This window comes from Aulostomus chinensis, chromosome 3 (genome assembly GCF_037954235.1).
Source record: "Aulostomus chinensis isolate RoL2024-O1b breed Wild chromosome 3, RoL_Achi_v1.0, whole genome shotgun sequence".
Lineage (NCBI taxonomy): Eukaryota > Metazoa > Chordata > Actinopteri > Syngnathiformes > Aulostomidae > Aulostomus > Aulostomus chinensis.
Genome location: NC_141322.1, coordinates 8,343,607 through 8,361,399, shown reverse-complemented (window position 1 = coordinate 8,361,399; position 17,793 = coordinate 8,343,607). Strand labels below are relative to the sequence as shown.

The 17,793-nt window shown below is 40.6% G+C and overlaps 1 protein-coding gene across 2 annotated transcripts in view; it reads left to right on the top strand.

Moving 5' to 3' along the window:
• The window catches only part of LOC147267556 (cytosolic 10-formyltetrahydrofolate dehydrogenase-like), a 100,227-nt gene that overhangs the window by 14,597 nt on the left and 67,837 nt on the right, over positions 1 to 17,793 (top strand). For both annotated transcript variants that reach the window (XM_086198468.1, XM_086198469.1), the window contains exons 6-8: positions 1,129 to 1,230; positions 2,180 to 2,269; positions 8,565 to 8,702. In XM_086198468.1, the coding sequence (XP_086054594.1) occupies positions 1,129 to 1,230; positions 2,180 to 2,269; positions 8,565 to 8,702 (330 nt within the window). The remainder of the gene's footprint in view (positions 1 to 1,128; positions 1,231 to 2,179; positions 2,270 to 8,564; positions 8,703 to 17,793) is intronic.

The window sequence follows — 17,793 nt, the reverse complement described above, 5'->3', positions numbered from 1 at the left end:
TGTTGCGATGGATGGATGGACTTGTTGGTGCAATAATAATATTATAAATGATTGTGCACTACTACTTCAATTATGCACTTTTTTTTTGTTGTGTAACTTATGTAACCAACTGTACTGCTCTCTGCCCCCTTAATTGCCTCCCACAGGGATAGATAATGTTTTCTAAATCTGAATGAATCTGAAAACAATGCAAGTGTGAAGAAAGAGTGCAATCCAAATCAAAGAAGTCAATAAAGATGTAGATCTATACTACAGAAAGTCAGCAATTTTGATTGAAATAGCTGATTTTTGCCCATAACAAGAGTAAACCCCTCCTGAATCATCAGATTTTCTCCCATTTTGGTCAGCATGCACAGGAGACCTCAGTGATGTTTAATTGCAAAACTTTCTAAATTGAATTACACTTTTGAGATGGTCTGGTGAGGATTCTCTGTGATAAACAAAAGTGTTGTATCTCCTCACACGGTTAGTCTTTTTTGTCTTTCATGTTTGATAAATATCCCAGCTTAAGGACATCTCCAGGTCAATTCTTACTTGTTACAGGAGGAAAGTCTGGTGCGTCAAACATAATCTGACTCACAATAGAATTGCATTGTATTGACAAACATAATGTACATTATGCTGCTTTAAGGTAGCATCACTTGGTGCACCCATGTCGTATAGTATACTATCGTATACTATACTATAGTATACCATACTATACTATCGTATAGTGGGCACATTCTCCAGTCCTTTATGTACAGCTCAAACATCAATGGGTTTCACAATCCTCACACTCTATCAGAACACAGCACACCCCTGCACATGAAGAGGCCTGCTCTATACCCCTTGCAGCATTCTAGTTTCTTTTATTTGCACAAGCAAACCCAGCAACAACAACATGGCAGTGAGGCAAGCAGCTAGATAAGATAGAAGAACTGAAGGGATGACCATCAAGATTTCATTTTTAGCATTTCATTCATCACAGTGGCAAGCAATGTTAAGTTTTGTGTGATGTGTTTATCATTAATCATTTTTTTGTCACTTCCCCTGCAGTTTGTCAGCATAATCTCTGTGATGACATGTCCATGAAATAAGGCACAAATGTTTTCCTTTAATAGCTTTGTTTTTTTTTGGCTCTGATTCCAGGTGGAGGCAGTGAAGCTGATCGCAGCAGGGAAGGCCCCAAGGATCACTCAGCCACAGGAGGGAGCCACATACGAGTGCATCCAGAGGAAAGAAAATGCCAAGGTAAAATTGCAAGGACAAACTGACATACAGTCTATGCTTCTATATCCACTGCACCACCATGCTGCCCTAGTGATAATCAATGATTCACAAAATACAAAATATGGGTGGGAGTGGGGGGGGGAGTCCGCCCTTGGGGTCAAAGCTCTGTGCACTGCACGATGACACACACTGCAGTGAGAGAGTTGACAATTCTATCCAAAATTATATCGTTACTATTTGGTTTAAGTTGTATTGAGTGAATGACAGGTGAGAGACAAGAGGCACATAAAGAATTCTCATACTGGGGTGGCAACCTCATTATAAATGTAAACTGCAGAGCCACTGTGGACAGAAAATTTAATTGAATAAAAGCTGCAAGCAGCGTTGAATGAGCCTTCACACACGGTGCAGTCAAAGGGCTTATGTCACGGGCACGTAGATGTTTTCAGACCTGTGCTGACAGCTCCGACTTTACCCAACCCTCCCTTCCTTCCCTCCTTTGCCCTGTCAGTTTGATGAGAATTTCTCTTCTTGTGAAATAGCTTCATACACCCTATGACTTTGGCCAAATCCTACCATAGAATTTACATTTTAGTAGGAAAGTTAGTCCTGAATCTAGTGATACAGGTTGAAAAGTGATCAGACTTGTTGAAAAGTGATCAGACTTAAAGTTTAGAGGTCAGAAGCCCCAGTTTGACACAAATTGTATGTCAAATATTAAATATTGTATTAAATATAAGTTGTACCTGGAATCTGGCAGAGCAACTCTCCCAGTTTGGGGGTAAAAGCCCCAAGTGCTCCAATGACAACTGGTGTTAACCCCCACATTTTCTCTAGCTGCTCTTTCAGCCCTAAATATTTATCCAGCTCCTTTTATAATTTAGTATTACAGTGGGTTTATGCTGATGAAATTGATAAGTCTTAAGTTATATCCAAAGAGATACTAACAAATGTTTCTGACTGCTGCCAGATTGACTGGAGCCAGCCTGCTGAGGCCCTCCATAACTGGATCAGAGGAAATGACAAAGTGCCTGGAGCATGGGCAGAAGTTGATGGCCAGGTATCAGTTTTTTGTTCATCTCACAAGTTGTGTTTCTTACAGCTACTGGACTGTATTTTTTAATGTGATGACAGATTTACATTTTATACCAACATCCTGCTCAATTATTGCACTTAAAGAAGTCTTTACTTGCCATAGGTACAAGGTGCTGTAAAAATTGTCCTCTGTATTCAACCTATCCTCTATGGAGCAGTGAGCTTCAACATGCAGCACTCAGGGACCAACTCCAGGTTATTTGCCCGTACCTTGGTCAGAAGCATTTAATCTAGCTAAATATTTTTGGCCATTTTCTGTCCATTTGCAAAAGTCCCCTTTTTGGGGGTGGGATTCTGAATAGATTGTTTCTGACTGTGACAAAAGTGGCTCCTTTCATGCAAAGTCAGAGCACCAGCAGAGTTAGAGCAGGAGCAGATTCTCAACCACAGGTTTAGGAATACAAACGGAGGACCAAAATTTTTTATAACAGCAGCACCAAAAAATGGGAAAACCCTCAAGCATTTTGAAGCTGTGATGCAAAAGCAAATCAGGGTGAAGATTCTCAGAAGTGATGTCCTTTTGACAATGGAGGACAAGTTGATAGCTGTTTTTTTTTCCACACAGCTCAGTTTCAACACACCGAGAGCTGATATGTTCAACCACCATAGAAACATCTTAAATATAACGATAGATTTTGGGATGATTTACAAGGTGGGTCCAAGTTTGAAGGTCCCGGCTTGCACAGTTGTTGCCCTGTTAAAGACAGCTGGGTGGAGAGACTGACTGCTGATGTTGTGACGGTTCATCATTGGCAGTTATTATCTCTGTGGTGGTTAAATGTGAGATTTTCTCAGAAATGTGAGTGCCAATGGATGACTTAATAACACCAATTGCATCTAAATTCCAAAATATAGAAACGGAAATACACCTTGCTCTACAGTTTGTGCTTGCAAATGTAGACATTAGTCTTTGACTTTGATGACTTAAAACACTTCTCAAATCGAAGCTCCTTATGAAACACAATAGAGACAGGGACAAATTAGTGGCTGTAGGTGTTTTTTGTTTGCACAGAGCACTTTGTGCCAATAAGTTAAGTTAAGGTGGTGATTTCAGGAATACCGATAGGCCTCTGCAGTTCCCCTCCAAACTCCCTGCTTATATGCGTTACCTCTGGCATACACCGGTATTAATGTCTGCAATGGTGACAACTTTAATTGGCAAATGTTCCTGGATCAAATAGCCTGGCAGTGGACGCAGATATTTAGTGAACTTGGCTGACACTTGACTGGTGTTACCAATCTCGTTGTCATCGTTGTCATCTTCCGCTTATCTGGTTGGTCCGGGTCATGGGGGCAGCAGCCTCAGCACACCTGAGGAGTGTGATCCCCGGTAGTTGGAGAGTTGAAGATGGGGACCACCACCCCCATCTGTCACTCCAAAGGCACCGCCCCCGATGTCCACGCAATGTTGCGTGTCAACCAAGACAGCCCCACAACATCAAGAGCCTTGAGATACCCAGGGCAGATCTCATCCACACGAGCTCTGCCGCCTCGGAGTTGCTTAACTGCCTTGGCAATTTCTGCCTCGGAGATTGGACAACAACCCCCCCCCCCCCCCCCCCAGCAAACACCAAACTCTGTTTCCTCCATGGAATATGTGTTGGTGGGATTGAGGAGTTCCTCAAAGTATTCCTTCCACCACCCAATTATCTCCCCAGTTGACGTCAGACAACCCAGTCTCATGTCAAGGCTACGTTTGTCCACAGTGCAAAACGTATCAGTTCTACGATAAAGGCCTAAAAATTGTGAAATGTGTATGTTTTTTTTCCCTATTCTTTTCTATTGGAACGCTGGTAGGTCATGTGACTCTTTCATGCGGGCCTCTCCAAACAAAAAACATGGCGGCCGCTCCTGTCATTTTCAGAGGAAAGTGCCTTATTCCAAGATAGTTTTGATTTAATAAAGCATTCTGATGACATTTCTAGCGAGAAATATACATTTTGTTTTCATAATCTTCGCTCAGTTCTTGTGTATAATCTTTGGTTTGTTCGTTATTACGATGAATCTTTCACCTCTCGGAAGAGAGTCGTTACAGTGTCACGTTTTCTGCTGTTGCTATGGTGGTTGCTAAGGACGCGACTAGTTTCATTCCAAGTTTTCTGCAGTTGTTATGGTTAAAACCACGGAAACCTAAATGGCGTTTATGTTATTGTATTTTGTCGTTACATTGCGTCGTTATCTGAGTTGATAATATATTTGTGTGATTGTTGACTAATAAAAATAATAGAAAACATATTGCCCCAGGAATTACCATCAAAATATAAAATAGCTACGCTTGTTTGTTGTTGTTTGTGTGATTGTTTTCTGCAGCTGTTCAATAAAAATAATTCCATATATCCGCTTCCATGGAAGTCGGCCCCCCGTTCTCCTCAAGCTATGCTTTCAGGGGCATTTTACCCCTGGTATGGTCACCCAAGGCAGACTGGTCCTAGGCGAAGGGCCGGACAAAGAACTGTTCAACAGACCCCTCCTGGAAGATAGATCAAGGAGTTTGTTTACCCAGCCGGGGCCCCGACCTGGTGCCAGGCCTGGGGTGCAAACACCTGGTGGCCGGGCCTTAGTCAGTGGGGTCCGGCCAGGCCCAGCCCAAAAGAGATATATGGACTCGTCCTCCCGTTGACCCACTACCTGTAGGAGGAACTGGAAGGGTCCAGTGCAATGTGGCTCGGGCAACAGTTCAAGGCGGGGGTCTTGGCTGTCTGATCCGCAGGCATGGAAGCTGGCTTTGGGTGTTACCAATCTCAAAGAGACTATCAACTATCCACTATCAACAATATACAACAATAAGCCAGAACATTAAAACCATCCATCCATCCATTTTCTGCATCTTATTCTGTTAAGGGTCGCAGGATGATTGAAGCCTATCTAAGTTGCCTTTTGGCAAGAGGCAGGGTACACCATGGATGGGTCACCAGTCCATCACAGGGCCAACGCATATAGACAGAAAACCATTCACTCTCACAGCCACACCTACGGTCAATTTAGGGTGTTTTATTAACCTGGTCCCCTCTTGCATGTCTTCGGGCTGGAATACTCTGTAGTACCAAACTCTTCTACAGTAGCAACTTAATCAGTATCAAAAAAGACTTTATTGCCAAGAACAATTATACACATACAAGGAATTTTTTGTGGTGCTGTTGGTGCATGCAGTCCAATAAACTAAACTAAAATAAACTAAACTTAATATTTATCCTTTTACTTTGCTGTGACTTAAAAGTCATTTCCCACTTACATTTGTACAGGTCTATAAGTATGGATTCAGAACAGTCTCATATGTAATAAAGGCACAGGGAAAGGACTAAATGGACAAAAAAGATTCACAAATGTATTTTTGATGCACACACAAATATGTGTGGTTCCATTTATAAGTAAAAAATATTCATATATAAAAATAAGATTCATAAACACATGCACACATAAATCGAAAAAAATTCACAAATATATGCATGTGAAAGTATTTGCAATCTTCATCAAGTACATATTTGTAGCTTGTTACATTCATATGAAAACTGTTGGACCTGCATTTACAAATTACTTTTAATTTGTAAACCTCGCTGCATTTGTGTGTGAGACTTCATCAGTCGATATCCTTGGGCAAATACCATGCTCAATTAGTTGATGCCGTATCATCTCATCAGTATTTTTCAGCAAACTTGCAGCACGGCAACATACTCTACAACAGTCTCAGGCTGTCTCTGCACTCGTTGTCTGAACTAATGTCTCTCCACAACAATGTTTATCGCAGGCCTGAAGTGTGCACCTAATGCAATCACTGCTCACTTATAGGTTCTACTGTACCTCCATTCCTGTGTGTTAAACATATGTTGTTGTTTGGTGCCCAAGTGCATGAGTATAGCACATTTCCTCTTGTCAGGCCAGTTATGCCCCACCGTGTGAATAACAAGCAGGTAGTTTGTGAACATTTTCATCCTCATTTCGAAAAGGATTGCAGGTTGCCCAGCAGATGTTAAAAACAATGCAGGAAGAGGCACAAGTTAGTTAGGAATGAAAACGGCAGAGTCAGTCATCCTCAGCTTCACATGCTTTTTTGTTCAACTTCTCCTTTACACAGCAGCACATTAAGTCAACAGACAACACTGAGCCACAGCAAACCTTAGGGCTGTGGAGCAGCAACTGAAAACACAACAGAGTGGTTGATCTGGGTTGTAATGTACAATTACTCTTCGAAAAATAGCTTCCTGAAGTGTCATCTGACATGACAGATGACTCCAATTTAGCATCATTCTGCTGTAACATTCTCATAAGTGCAATTATGGTGGACAGATTTAATGTATGTTTCATAATAACTTAGTAATGAAAGTCATATATCAGTATTTAATGGGAACTGTTGCTTTAGGAGTCGCTTCAAATTTTGCTTGCATCGGGGAAATCTCCTCTGCAGGCATGTCCCAAATATTACACACTTGAAAACATACATTTTCTCTGTTATGGCTTTTCAGTCTCTTCAGCACTTTTTCCAGGTTTCTGATGTGTGTATCTGTGTCTTGTCCTGGGATTAAAATGCCATCCAAATAACAAATTTATTTCATCTACCATGAGTTCTTGAAATATTGCAGGTGTATTTGCCACACTCTAAGGGAGTCTGTTTATTTGATACTGTTTTTTATGCTTGTTTATTGTCAAATGATGTTTAGAGATCTCATCTAACAGTACTTATTGATAAACTTTTGGCACACACATATTAAGATTTATCCATATTACCATCACTTTCAGAATTAATGGCCTCACCTTTAGTCTCTTTAGAGAAGAGTTCAATATACCTGATGCTACCTTCCTGGTAGCCCACTATTTGACAAAACTGGAGTTGATGGACACGTGTCTCCCACTCTTTGTTCCAGTTGCTGTCCTATGCCCGGGATGTAGCATCCGGGTGCTTTCCCCAGGTGGTCATGTCTTTCTCCCTTCAGCAGGCTTTGTTTTTCTTCTGTCTCTTAATGTGAGACTGTCATATATAATAGAACTGTGTGGAAACAGTCGATACAGATTTACATTTTGTCGCCTTCTTAAAATAATTGCCCAAGTCCTTTTTTCAAGTTTTTCAGAAAACACAAAAAACTGGAGACAAAACATCATGAGGAGTTGATTTAGGGAAAAAAAAGTCAAAAAATGACTTTTGCAATTATTTTAAGAAGGTGATGATTTACAGATTTATTGATAAGTCCCAGCATTTTGACATGTAAGGACCATTTCCTCTGTGTTTTCTCTTAAGTAATTGTTAAACTATTCAAAAGCAAGAGACATGGAAGCATGGTTTCACTAGATGAAATTCTGAGCTGGGCTAATAATATTCATCTCTATATAGCTAGAGGGAGGATGGCTTGTTTCAAGTTACATTAGTTCAGCTTTTTTAATCATAGCAATGATGCGTGGTTTGTTTGTTTGTTTTTTAAATGCTACACTGATATATTGATTTATTGAATAAGTTTGAATCTTGGATAATGTCCCAAAATGTGTTCATACCTTCCCAACTGCAGCAAATTCGATTGGGCATAGAGTTAAAAGAACTGCTCCTAGGAAGCCTCATTCTACTGGTGCTTATGGAAGGGGCATAATCATCAAAAATAAAACAAAAAATGGAATTATGACCACACTTTGGTGTGTTTTTACTGACTCAAGCCAATTCAAATAAAGGCATTTTATTGTTGACACATGCCCTGAGAGCCTGGATTGGTTTTTCTTTTCTTAGGCCATCTTTAGTCATTCTTTTTTTTTTTTTTTTTTTTTTAATATATGGGCATAGATTGCAATTCTGTGGGCACAGTTTATAACCTGGGTTTTGATGGTATAGCATCGGGTGTCCAGGGTCTGAGATAGCAGATTGACATCACAGTCAGAGGCCCTAGATCAATGAGGTCAAACAAAGCTGGAAGTCAGATCAAAGTGGGAACTCTAAGACCAAGTAATTGACAGACTGAAGTGATAACATTGAGACCTAAATCAGATAAGTCAGACTCACATCAACCCATAACTCACCACAGGCATTGTCACTGCACAAATATTACAATATGTGTTTGAATCTAAGATCTTCCAATGACTGCATTTTTTTTTGTTTCATAAACATTTCAAAATAAATCATGTATTCCTTTTGAGGAAATAACTGCCAGAAACATCAACAAACATTATACTGATTTCTTAAGCTTTTATTATTTTTTTCCAAAGACAGTTACAAATGATTAGTTGCACTGGATATTGTCTTCATCAAAGTTATGCTGTTTTTTTTTTTGTCTCTTTTCTTATAGAAAGTGACTTTCTATGGCTCTACTCTGGTGAATAGTAGCACTGCAGTAACTGGTCAGCCCCTTGAGATCTCTGGAGCCAGCCAGCCTGGCATCGTCACCAAGAGAGGTCTGATGTTGTTTGGAAATGATGGCAAGATGGTAAGTTGATCTGTTACACTAGGGCCACTCTAGATTAGAGGACCTTTAGAAAGGTTTTGGAGTTTTGTTAGACATTATGAGATTTTGTGGGAGATTTGGCATGAAAGCCTCTCTGTGAAGCTGGTGACTCAATTTTATGTTAAAGTTAATTTTGGAATTTGTTTATACTTTTCCACATCACCTAAATTTAAAAAAAAAAGGAAGAAAGTCTAATCCAACATCCAGGACTTCCCCAGAAAGAGGTGGGGATTGTCATCTGAGAAGATTTGTCTTTCAGTAGTTTAGTTGGAAGAGAGTCTGCTACTTGTGTATGTGTGGGTTTTGAGGCTGGCACTATATTTGACAAAGTTTATAGAGAAATAGTCTCAAAATTTTTGAGAGCTGAGATAAACTGGCAATTTCGAAATCCCAAAAGAAGCTGGAGAGGAGGAAATTAAGAGTCCAAACACACCAGTTTTACTATGCAGCTAGTAGAAGGTGACTTCTGAGCTAATTCAGATACAGTATCAAAAAGAAAACTGGGAATATCCCTGTTGTTACTAATTAACAACAAGAAATAAATGGCTTTTGCAGCAGACAGTTTTCATGTACCTCAGAACACTCAAAGTATAAAACCTCAAGTTTTAGTTTTCTCAATTAATGTTCGATACATCCAAAAGCCAGTTATACATCTCATTAGGAAACCAGGATGTAGACCTCATTAAGCATCTGGTTTCTGTACTTCTTGAACCACAAATGTGATTTTCAAGCAATTTGGTCATGCTAAAATGCAGGAGGAGCCAAGACCATGGGGAGCTGCTCACCAAGTGTAGTTAAGGCTGCAGGCCCAGTATGACGTGATGTGAAGAAAGTGGTGCTAATGTTACAAGAAAAGGCTGCTTATACTTCAGATTTCCCAAGAATGTGCTCAAACACTGCAAAAGAGAGTGAGAAGACAGTCAGGGCAGACACCTAGATGCAAAGGCTGAGATAAGGACCAGGTAACAGTAACACATTGCCGCTATAAGTGGGTTTATGTACAAACTGAAGGAGGCCAACAATGTCAATAAATGTCAAGAAGGCTTGACTTTTTTTAGGTGAATATTGAAATCACCAACACAGAGGTGGGTAACATTTTTTCTTGAGTGCCACACTGACTTGGATAAAGTTACATCAGACAATCAAAAGGAAACATGAAAATATATTTTGCCAGAATTCCATCCATCCATCCTTTTTCTATCGCACTTATCCGTGAAGGGCTGGAGCCTATCCAGCTGACACTGGGTGAGAGGTGGGGTACACCCTGTACAGGTTGCCAGTGCATTACAGGGTCATCAGGAGCAATTGGGGGCTCAGAATCTTGCTCAAGGATACTTCGACATTGTCCCTGGGGAAAGTGACGATCGAACCAGCAACCTTTTGTTTGCTAGGCAGCCACTCTACCTCTGAGCTATGCCGGCTGTTGTGCTGGAATTTATACATGAATTTAACTTTAACTCTTTCAACACTGTGTAAGCCTTTATATCTTCACAAAGAGCTGTGATGACCCAGCCACCAGGCACTTGCCCACGGGCCCCTGATTCTTTTTTAAACATACTTTGTCTAGACATTTGCCTAGGACCAGTCTGCCTTGGGTGACCCTACCAAGGGCTAAATGCCCCTGACAGCATAGCTCCTAGGGTCCTCCTCAAACTCCTCCACCATGATAAACTGATGGCTCCAGGAGGAGATAAATACTCATATAATAGAATAATTGTTCTGCATTTAAAGACAGATGATCAAGGTTAATAAGATGTTAATAAACATTGGCACAAAAGCGCAAGACAACAAGTTAAATAAGGTTAATCCTTTATTATGCACTTATTAACAGTTACCTTTGCAACTACTGGCTCTAAAGCGGACAGTTTTATATTAAAGAAGTTGAAGACAGGAATCCCAGAAAAGCAACTGACTATTGGTTTTAAATCTCCTTCCATCAGATGAGTAAAAACTGATACACTGGCTTCATGTGTGTATGCAACATTCTATCAAGGCAGCAGTTTAAGTGGCAGAAATGAGGAAGTTCATCATTATCTTTATCTGTAATGTATCTGTACAATCTCTAACTTTATCAGTATCTGCGTCCATACTTGGAAGGGGCAAAGCTTAGACGTGGAAATGGGCGGAACTTAACCCGGTCGTTGGTGTGGTTTAACGTGGAAGTGTGTGTTATTCACTGAATTGCTTCAGAGAAAAAAAATGAGATTAATCAAAAGGTGCTACAATTACTGTTTATTTGAAAAACATTTTCAAAAGCCTTAGATTAAACTTGAGACAAATGTTTTTGATCAAAAGACTAAATTAATTATTGAAAGAACACTCTAAGATTGAGCTTCTAGTGCGACCGGCTTGATAAAGACTACCTTGTAAGGTAGAACAGCTGACTGCTGGTTCAGTGCCAGTCAGACAAATTACACTGTATAAACTGCTTGTACATTGAAGATGAGATAAAAATAAAAGGTAATGCACATACATACACAAACACACACACACACACACACACACACACACACACACACACACACTCACTCACTCACTCACTCACTCACTTATTCTCTTTCTCAATTTATTTTATTTGGTAACACTCCATAATAATTTGACACAATAAATAGCCAAGTAGCCATTACCTAACCTTTTGGCAGTAGTTGTTAATTATTACTAATGTATCTATTTGGCACCAGTCAATAGTTTTTTCACCACTAATTGAATATTAGTTGTTTGCATAATACCTACATGTTACTGTCATAGTTAACATCAAACAGTCTGTTACCTGATGTTATATTGATATTTGTTAATAGTTATCAATATGGCTTTTGGCACAAATTAATAGTTACTTTAATGTCACTTAAAGCTTAAATGTTTGTTTACAACCTATATGTTAAGGTAAAAGTTAATGGCATCTTATTTTTTAGCAAAATATTAAACAGTGCATCTTTTTTTTCCAATATGAACCACTCTTCATTGGACCCCCTTGCCTTAATTAAAATATTAGTAATATATAGTTATCAGTATGGGGCCCCTTATAATAAAGTTGGAATAGTAATTATTAATTAATAACAAATATTTCTTAAAACATATATTAACATTTACCAATATTTTACAGTGGATCTTTCACACAGGAAATGAATGATTTCAGCACACACTGTTTCCACACTGGAAAACACTTATATTAAATATTAAACAGTGGATTTGTTTTTTTCCAATATGAACCACTCTTCATTGGACTCCCTTGCTTTAATTAATATATTAGTAATATATAGTTATCAGTATGGGGCCCCTTATAATAAAGTTGGAACCGTAATTATTGATTATTAATAAATATTTCTTAAAAAATGTTAGCATGCTGCACGGTGGTGCAGTGGTTAGCAATGTCGCCTCACAGCAAGAAGGTTCCAGGTTCGAGTCCCGGCTCGGGCATGGGATCTTTCTGTGTGAAGTTTGCATGTTCGCCCGGTGCCTACGTGGGTTCTCTCCGGTTTCCACCATCCAAAGACATGCAATTGAGGACTAGGCTAATTGAATACTCTAAATTGACCGTAGGTAAACTGTGAGTGTGAATGGTTGTTTGTCTATGTATGTTGGCCCTGCGATGGACTGGCGACCTGTCCAGGGTGTACCCCACCTCTCGCCCGTTGACGGGACCATTGCGACCATTGCTGCCCCCCTGCGACCATTAATAGGAATAGGCAGAAGACAATGGATGGATGTAATGGATTTATTAACATTTACCAATATTTTACAGTGGGTCTTTCACATCGGAAATGAATGATTTCAGCACACACTGTTTCCACACAGGAAAAACACTTTATCATCTTCTCAGACAAGCTTTGACTTTCCTTTACTTTCACATTCAATACTACTAAACAGAGAACTCTCCAAGGTTTTCCACAACTACATTGTTGAAACAACAGAACATGACATTTAGGCTATGTCAAATTTACCACACAATATACAAAAAAGAAAAGAGGCAAACAGAGAAAGAAAGAGTGGGGGTTAAAACAAAGTGTTAGAAAGAGAGAAAGACAGAGAGGGCTTGAGAATGACTGAGAGAGAGAGGGAGGGAGGGAGTGCAAGAGTGAGAAAGAGAGAGCACACGAAAGGCAGTGAGAGAGACAGACAGACAGAAAGTGAGAAAGGTGAGGTTTTTTAAACACTTGAAAAACTTAAACAACCTATGACAGAAACTGGTCAAAAAACCCTCTATTTGAATAAGGAATCAATTAGCTTTTTAAGTTGTCGATTTTTGTCTGAACCTCAGCATTACTTTTTATGAAGCTTTTACAGATACTGGCAAAATCTTTCTGCTTTGAATGTTTCAATGTATCGAGGAGCTTTTTGAACTCAGCAGGTGATGATCTTGCCAGCTCTGCAATGCTTGATGTGGATCTGACTGTGAGTTCATTCACCCCTGCATATGCACAGGTAGCTGACAATTTTAAGCTCTGACTGTACGCCATCAGGACTTCCTTGTATCTCCTAATCACTTCAAAAGGACCACGGGCTGCAAAGACCAAATAAGAAAGAATACATTATGGGCGGTACATAAAAATGTGTCCTCAAACACCTTTGGGTTGAAATGTGAAAATATATGCTTATTGCATTATAATGAGGCATGTGGTAGCATAAAAGACAAGTCCAAACCAACAGAACTCAACAGTTCTTTTAAATAGTTGGTCTATATGTTAGCATAGACTTAAATATTGAAATTACTAAATAAATGTAAATGTCACCCCTAAAGCTATGCCACATGACCGCTACTTTATAATACAGCAGAACAAGTCAATTGTTGAGGTCTGACTTAGTCTTCCTTGTTTGCCTTGACTAAGCCAGAACTCGACAATTGACTTGTTAAGTCTACAGGACAACAGGCTGCAAAACAAACCAGAAAATTGCTATTTGCACAAACAAACAGTTTTAACACATTTTATTCATTTGGAGTTGTGCACACTACAGTGCTGTATTATAAAGTAGCAGATCATGTGGCATAGCTTTTGGGGTGACATTTTGAGCATGTAAAGATGAAAAAAGGTTTTTTTTAAAAAACACAGTTTAAAATCATGCACCCAATAAGATTGCTGCCGCAGACAAATCTTCCGGTATAGGTAAAAAAAACATTTCTTGAACCCATCCTTTATTTAGAAATTTCAATATTTAAGTCTACGCTAATGTAGCATATATGACTATGACTATGACTACTATGCGAATAGTGGGAAGGCTAGATAGACATTCAAATTTTGATTGAATACTACGACTGCAAAAAGAAGAAAAGTTCGGCTCAGGGAGGAAATGATGGCTGAATCACACAAAGGCGTCAGTTTGGTAACATCTTACCATGTATTCATGTAATGTTTAACAAAAATAGCAACAAAATCTACCAAAGAATATTATCAAACCAAGTAATCAAATACCATAAATTAACAAAAATAAATAAAAATAAAGAACAACAACATAATTACCAAAGTAATTGAACACAATTAATTAATTTTAGCAAATGGCCATTCAATTCACTATACTTCATTCCAATGTGTTGTTAGCATTAGCATTACGGTTCACAACACTTATATTCCACAGTCCATCAGATAAACAAAAACAGCTCACACAAAATCTCACCCCAAATTGGTACACACATAACGCAACACACCCGGTTTATGAGATAATTGTTTGGACAGTGATTCTATAGTGCTTGTGTGATGATGATAATGATGATGATGATGATGTGTGTTTGTGCGTGTGTGTAAAACGGAGAAGGTGTCTCTGATTTTATTAAAGAGTTCCGCAGGCTTAGAGAAGCCCTACCAACCAGGAGGAGCGAGGCAGGGCTCTAGTGCAATAAACTCAGGATACTTCTGGGTAGCTCGCCATCAAGCTGGCCTGCGTATGGACAGGACCAGTCATTCATTCATTCATTGTGCACAATAAAATCAACGTTCAACTAATTCCTAAAATTCATATATACAGTACATTGCATGTACAGCAAAATCCCACTTGTCTACAATAGTACTAATGCCACACAAAATTAATAGCACTCATCAATTCGCTTGGAACATGCTGTGCAATCACCAAGGCAGGTGACACAGCAACAAACGGCCCCTACGAGATGAAGAGTCACGCACTGATTGAACAGACTGAACAGGTAAGGTAAGTTAATGCCGCATACCATCAGCAACACTCACCAGCTCGCTCCGCTCTACGCCCTGGACATGGCACTCACCCCAACGATACAACACAGCACACTATCATGGCGATAAATAGCCCAGCTCGCTCCACAACCTGCAAACACGACAGACACAATGACAGCTGCACCAGCAGCAACTTCGCTCTCCACACTATCTGGCAAATCTGTTGAACCGCTCCACAGGGTTGGCACAAGGATGATAGGGAGTGATATGTGTTTTTTCAATACCAATCAATTCACAAAGTTCTTTGATCAGTCGCGATTCAAAATCAGGCCCTTGATCTGTATGGAGACGTCCTGGAATGCCATAGTACACGATGAACTGTTCCCACAAACACCTCGCTACAGTCTTGGCTTTTTGGTTTCGGCGTTGGAATGGCTATGGCATATTTAGTAAAGTGATCAGTAAAGACCAGGATGTCCTTGGTATTACTAGCGTCTGGTTCAAGTGAGAGAAAATCCATACACAGCAGTTTAAGTGGATGGGTGGTTTTGATGTTAATCAAGGCCGAGTCCTGTTCAGGTAGGGTTTTTCGTCAAAAACATCTCTCACAGGTCTTTATTTTGATTTCTACATCCACTGCCATTCGTGGCCAGAAGAATCGAGTTTGTACCAGATCAAGGTTTCTTTCAATTCCCAAATGACCCATGTCATTGTGGAGGGATGTTAAAACCATTGGACACAGCTCTCGTGGCAACACCAGCTGGAATGAAATCTGGTCACCAATTTGTCTCTTCTGATACAGAACACCGTCACGAAGTTCAAGATGATTCCACTCTCTCAGTAGAAAAGCAACTTTGGGTAGTTCATGTTTTGTTGTCGGAGGGACCTTTTCACCAGTCCCTAGCTGATGGATAACCTCCCTCATGATGGGATCTGCCTTCTGTTTTTCCTTGAGGACGAGCAGGGAGAGAGATGGAACGATTGGTAGTCCGTGCTGTGTGTCTGTGGTAAATTCAGCAGGAACAGCACCAGCAGAAAGAGGGTAAGGCAACCAGGGTAAGGCAATCTGTCTTGCGTTAGATGGAGGGCAGTTTTGTATTAAACAGCTCTGACAAACGGCCTCAACTACCTCTGGAGCAATCTCATTCACATCCCTTGGCTCAAGGAAGTGCTGAGAAGCAAACTGTTGAAGTAGATCCTCCTGAGAGGAGGATGCTCGTGCTCCTCTATGTTGTCAGAGAATATAATCAGCTCATTGAGGAAAACAAGTAGTTCCTTCCAGTTTAAATCACCCATACATTTTTCCATGAGACGTTGAAATGTGCTGGGGGCATCTGTGACGCCTTGGGGCAAGGTCAGGGGGGTGAATTGGGCGAGCACGCTGCTTAAGTTTGATGGAATGCTTAAGTTTGATGGAATGTTTCACCTTGTCCAAAATCAAGGTCATGTTGGGAGAAAACGTCTGATAACTTGCTTAGCTTATTTGTTATACGCTCTTTCCATTCCTCTGACAAGGCAGAATCTCCAAAATCAAAATTCAGGAGAGTGACGGAACAGCTCTCAGACAGGGCTACATTGGATGTGACCTGGTGTGACAGCACACATGGAGAGGGACTGATATCTGCAATAATACTGCTGGGTGGAATACAAATATCTTGCTCTTACTTGTTACACAAGACAACAGGGACTGTGTAAGGGGGCCAGACAGACAGAGTTACCTGTGGCCTTTGTTAACACAAAGGCCACCAGGCAAAGAGGCTGAGGGATGTTCAATAAGGACACACTGATCTCTAAATGGCACCGGAAACTCAGCTTTGCCATCCACAACCATGGTTTGGCCCAAAGGGATCAGCACAGGGGTCTTGCTGGCCAATCTGCAGATTCCCCCTTGGTTCTGTTGATAACGTACTTGCAACACCTTCAGCACTGCACAATATCCAAATGAGGTGGGCAAAAACTCACTGTCATCACTGTCATAGTGGATGTATAATGCCTCCAGTGTATTCATACCAATCAGTACAGGCAATGGGGAGTCTGGCTTGACATCAGGAACAATGAGAGTGAGAGTGGGAACCTCGAATGCTGCGCACAGAAAATTTTTAGGGAATGTTAAGGTGGTTTCAATGTAACCAATGTAGGGAAAAGCTTGACCACCACCTGGAGGAGCTCAGTGAGGGATTTAATTGGGTGATCTGAAAATTGGGAGTTGGAGAGAGAGGCAGAAATGGTGGTAACCTGTGACCCTGTGTCCAGGAGGCAGTTACAAGTCACAACTGCAGTACATTGTGAGCCCACTAGGCCTTTGGGCAGTCGCCATGTGTGAGGGGTAATTTCATTAAGCTGTGCACACTCAACAGCTTTCTTATCAGTGGGACATTGTTGGTCTGCAGTGGTGCCTGCTCGCCCCATAACAGGAACCGAATCTAGTTTAAATGCTGGGTGATTCGGTTGGATCTCTGCCATCTCTGCTGTTTCTCTGTGAACTCTTGCATCTTTAAAGTTACAAGTGTTGGATTTGGGGGGTTGTTGCACTGGGGCTTGATGTGACAATCTTCACCACAGTGAAAACAGTAGCCAGGCTTTAGTTTAGAAGGGTTTATGCCTACGAGGTGGTGCTTGACTTCCCTGCCCTCGGACCTCTACCCGTCATACTGTCACTTGTGGCCCTGGGAACAGCAGATCTCTTTGAGACTTGCTTGAGTGGCGGTTAGTGTTGCAAGCTGTCGCTGGATGTCAGCCAGTTGCTTTGCAAGTTGCTCGATGGTCACCGTTGACTTAGTACATGCCCCCTTCTATTCACCTTCCATAAATACATTCTGGACTTGGGCACTAGCTCTTGGCTTATTGGGGCCCAGATGTTGCTTCATTCTCACTGATTTGGCAGCTTCACAATCTTCCTCGGTGCAGAGTAAGAGTAGCAGCTTAGAGAATGACGGTGGGGTTAGCTTCCACTA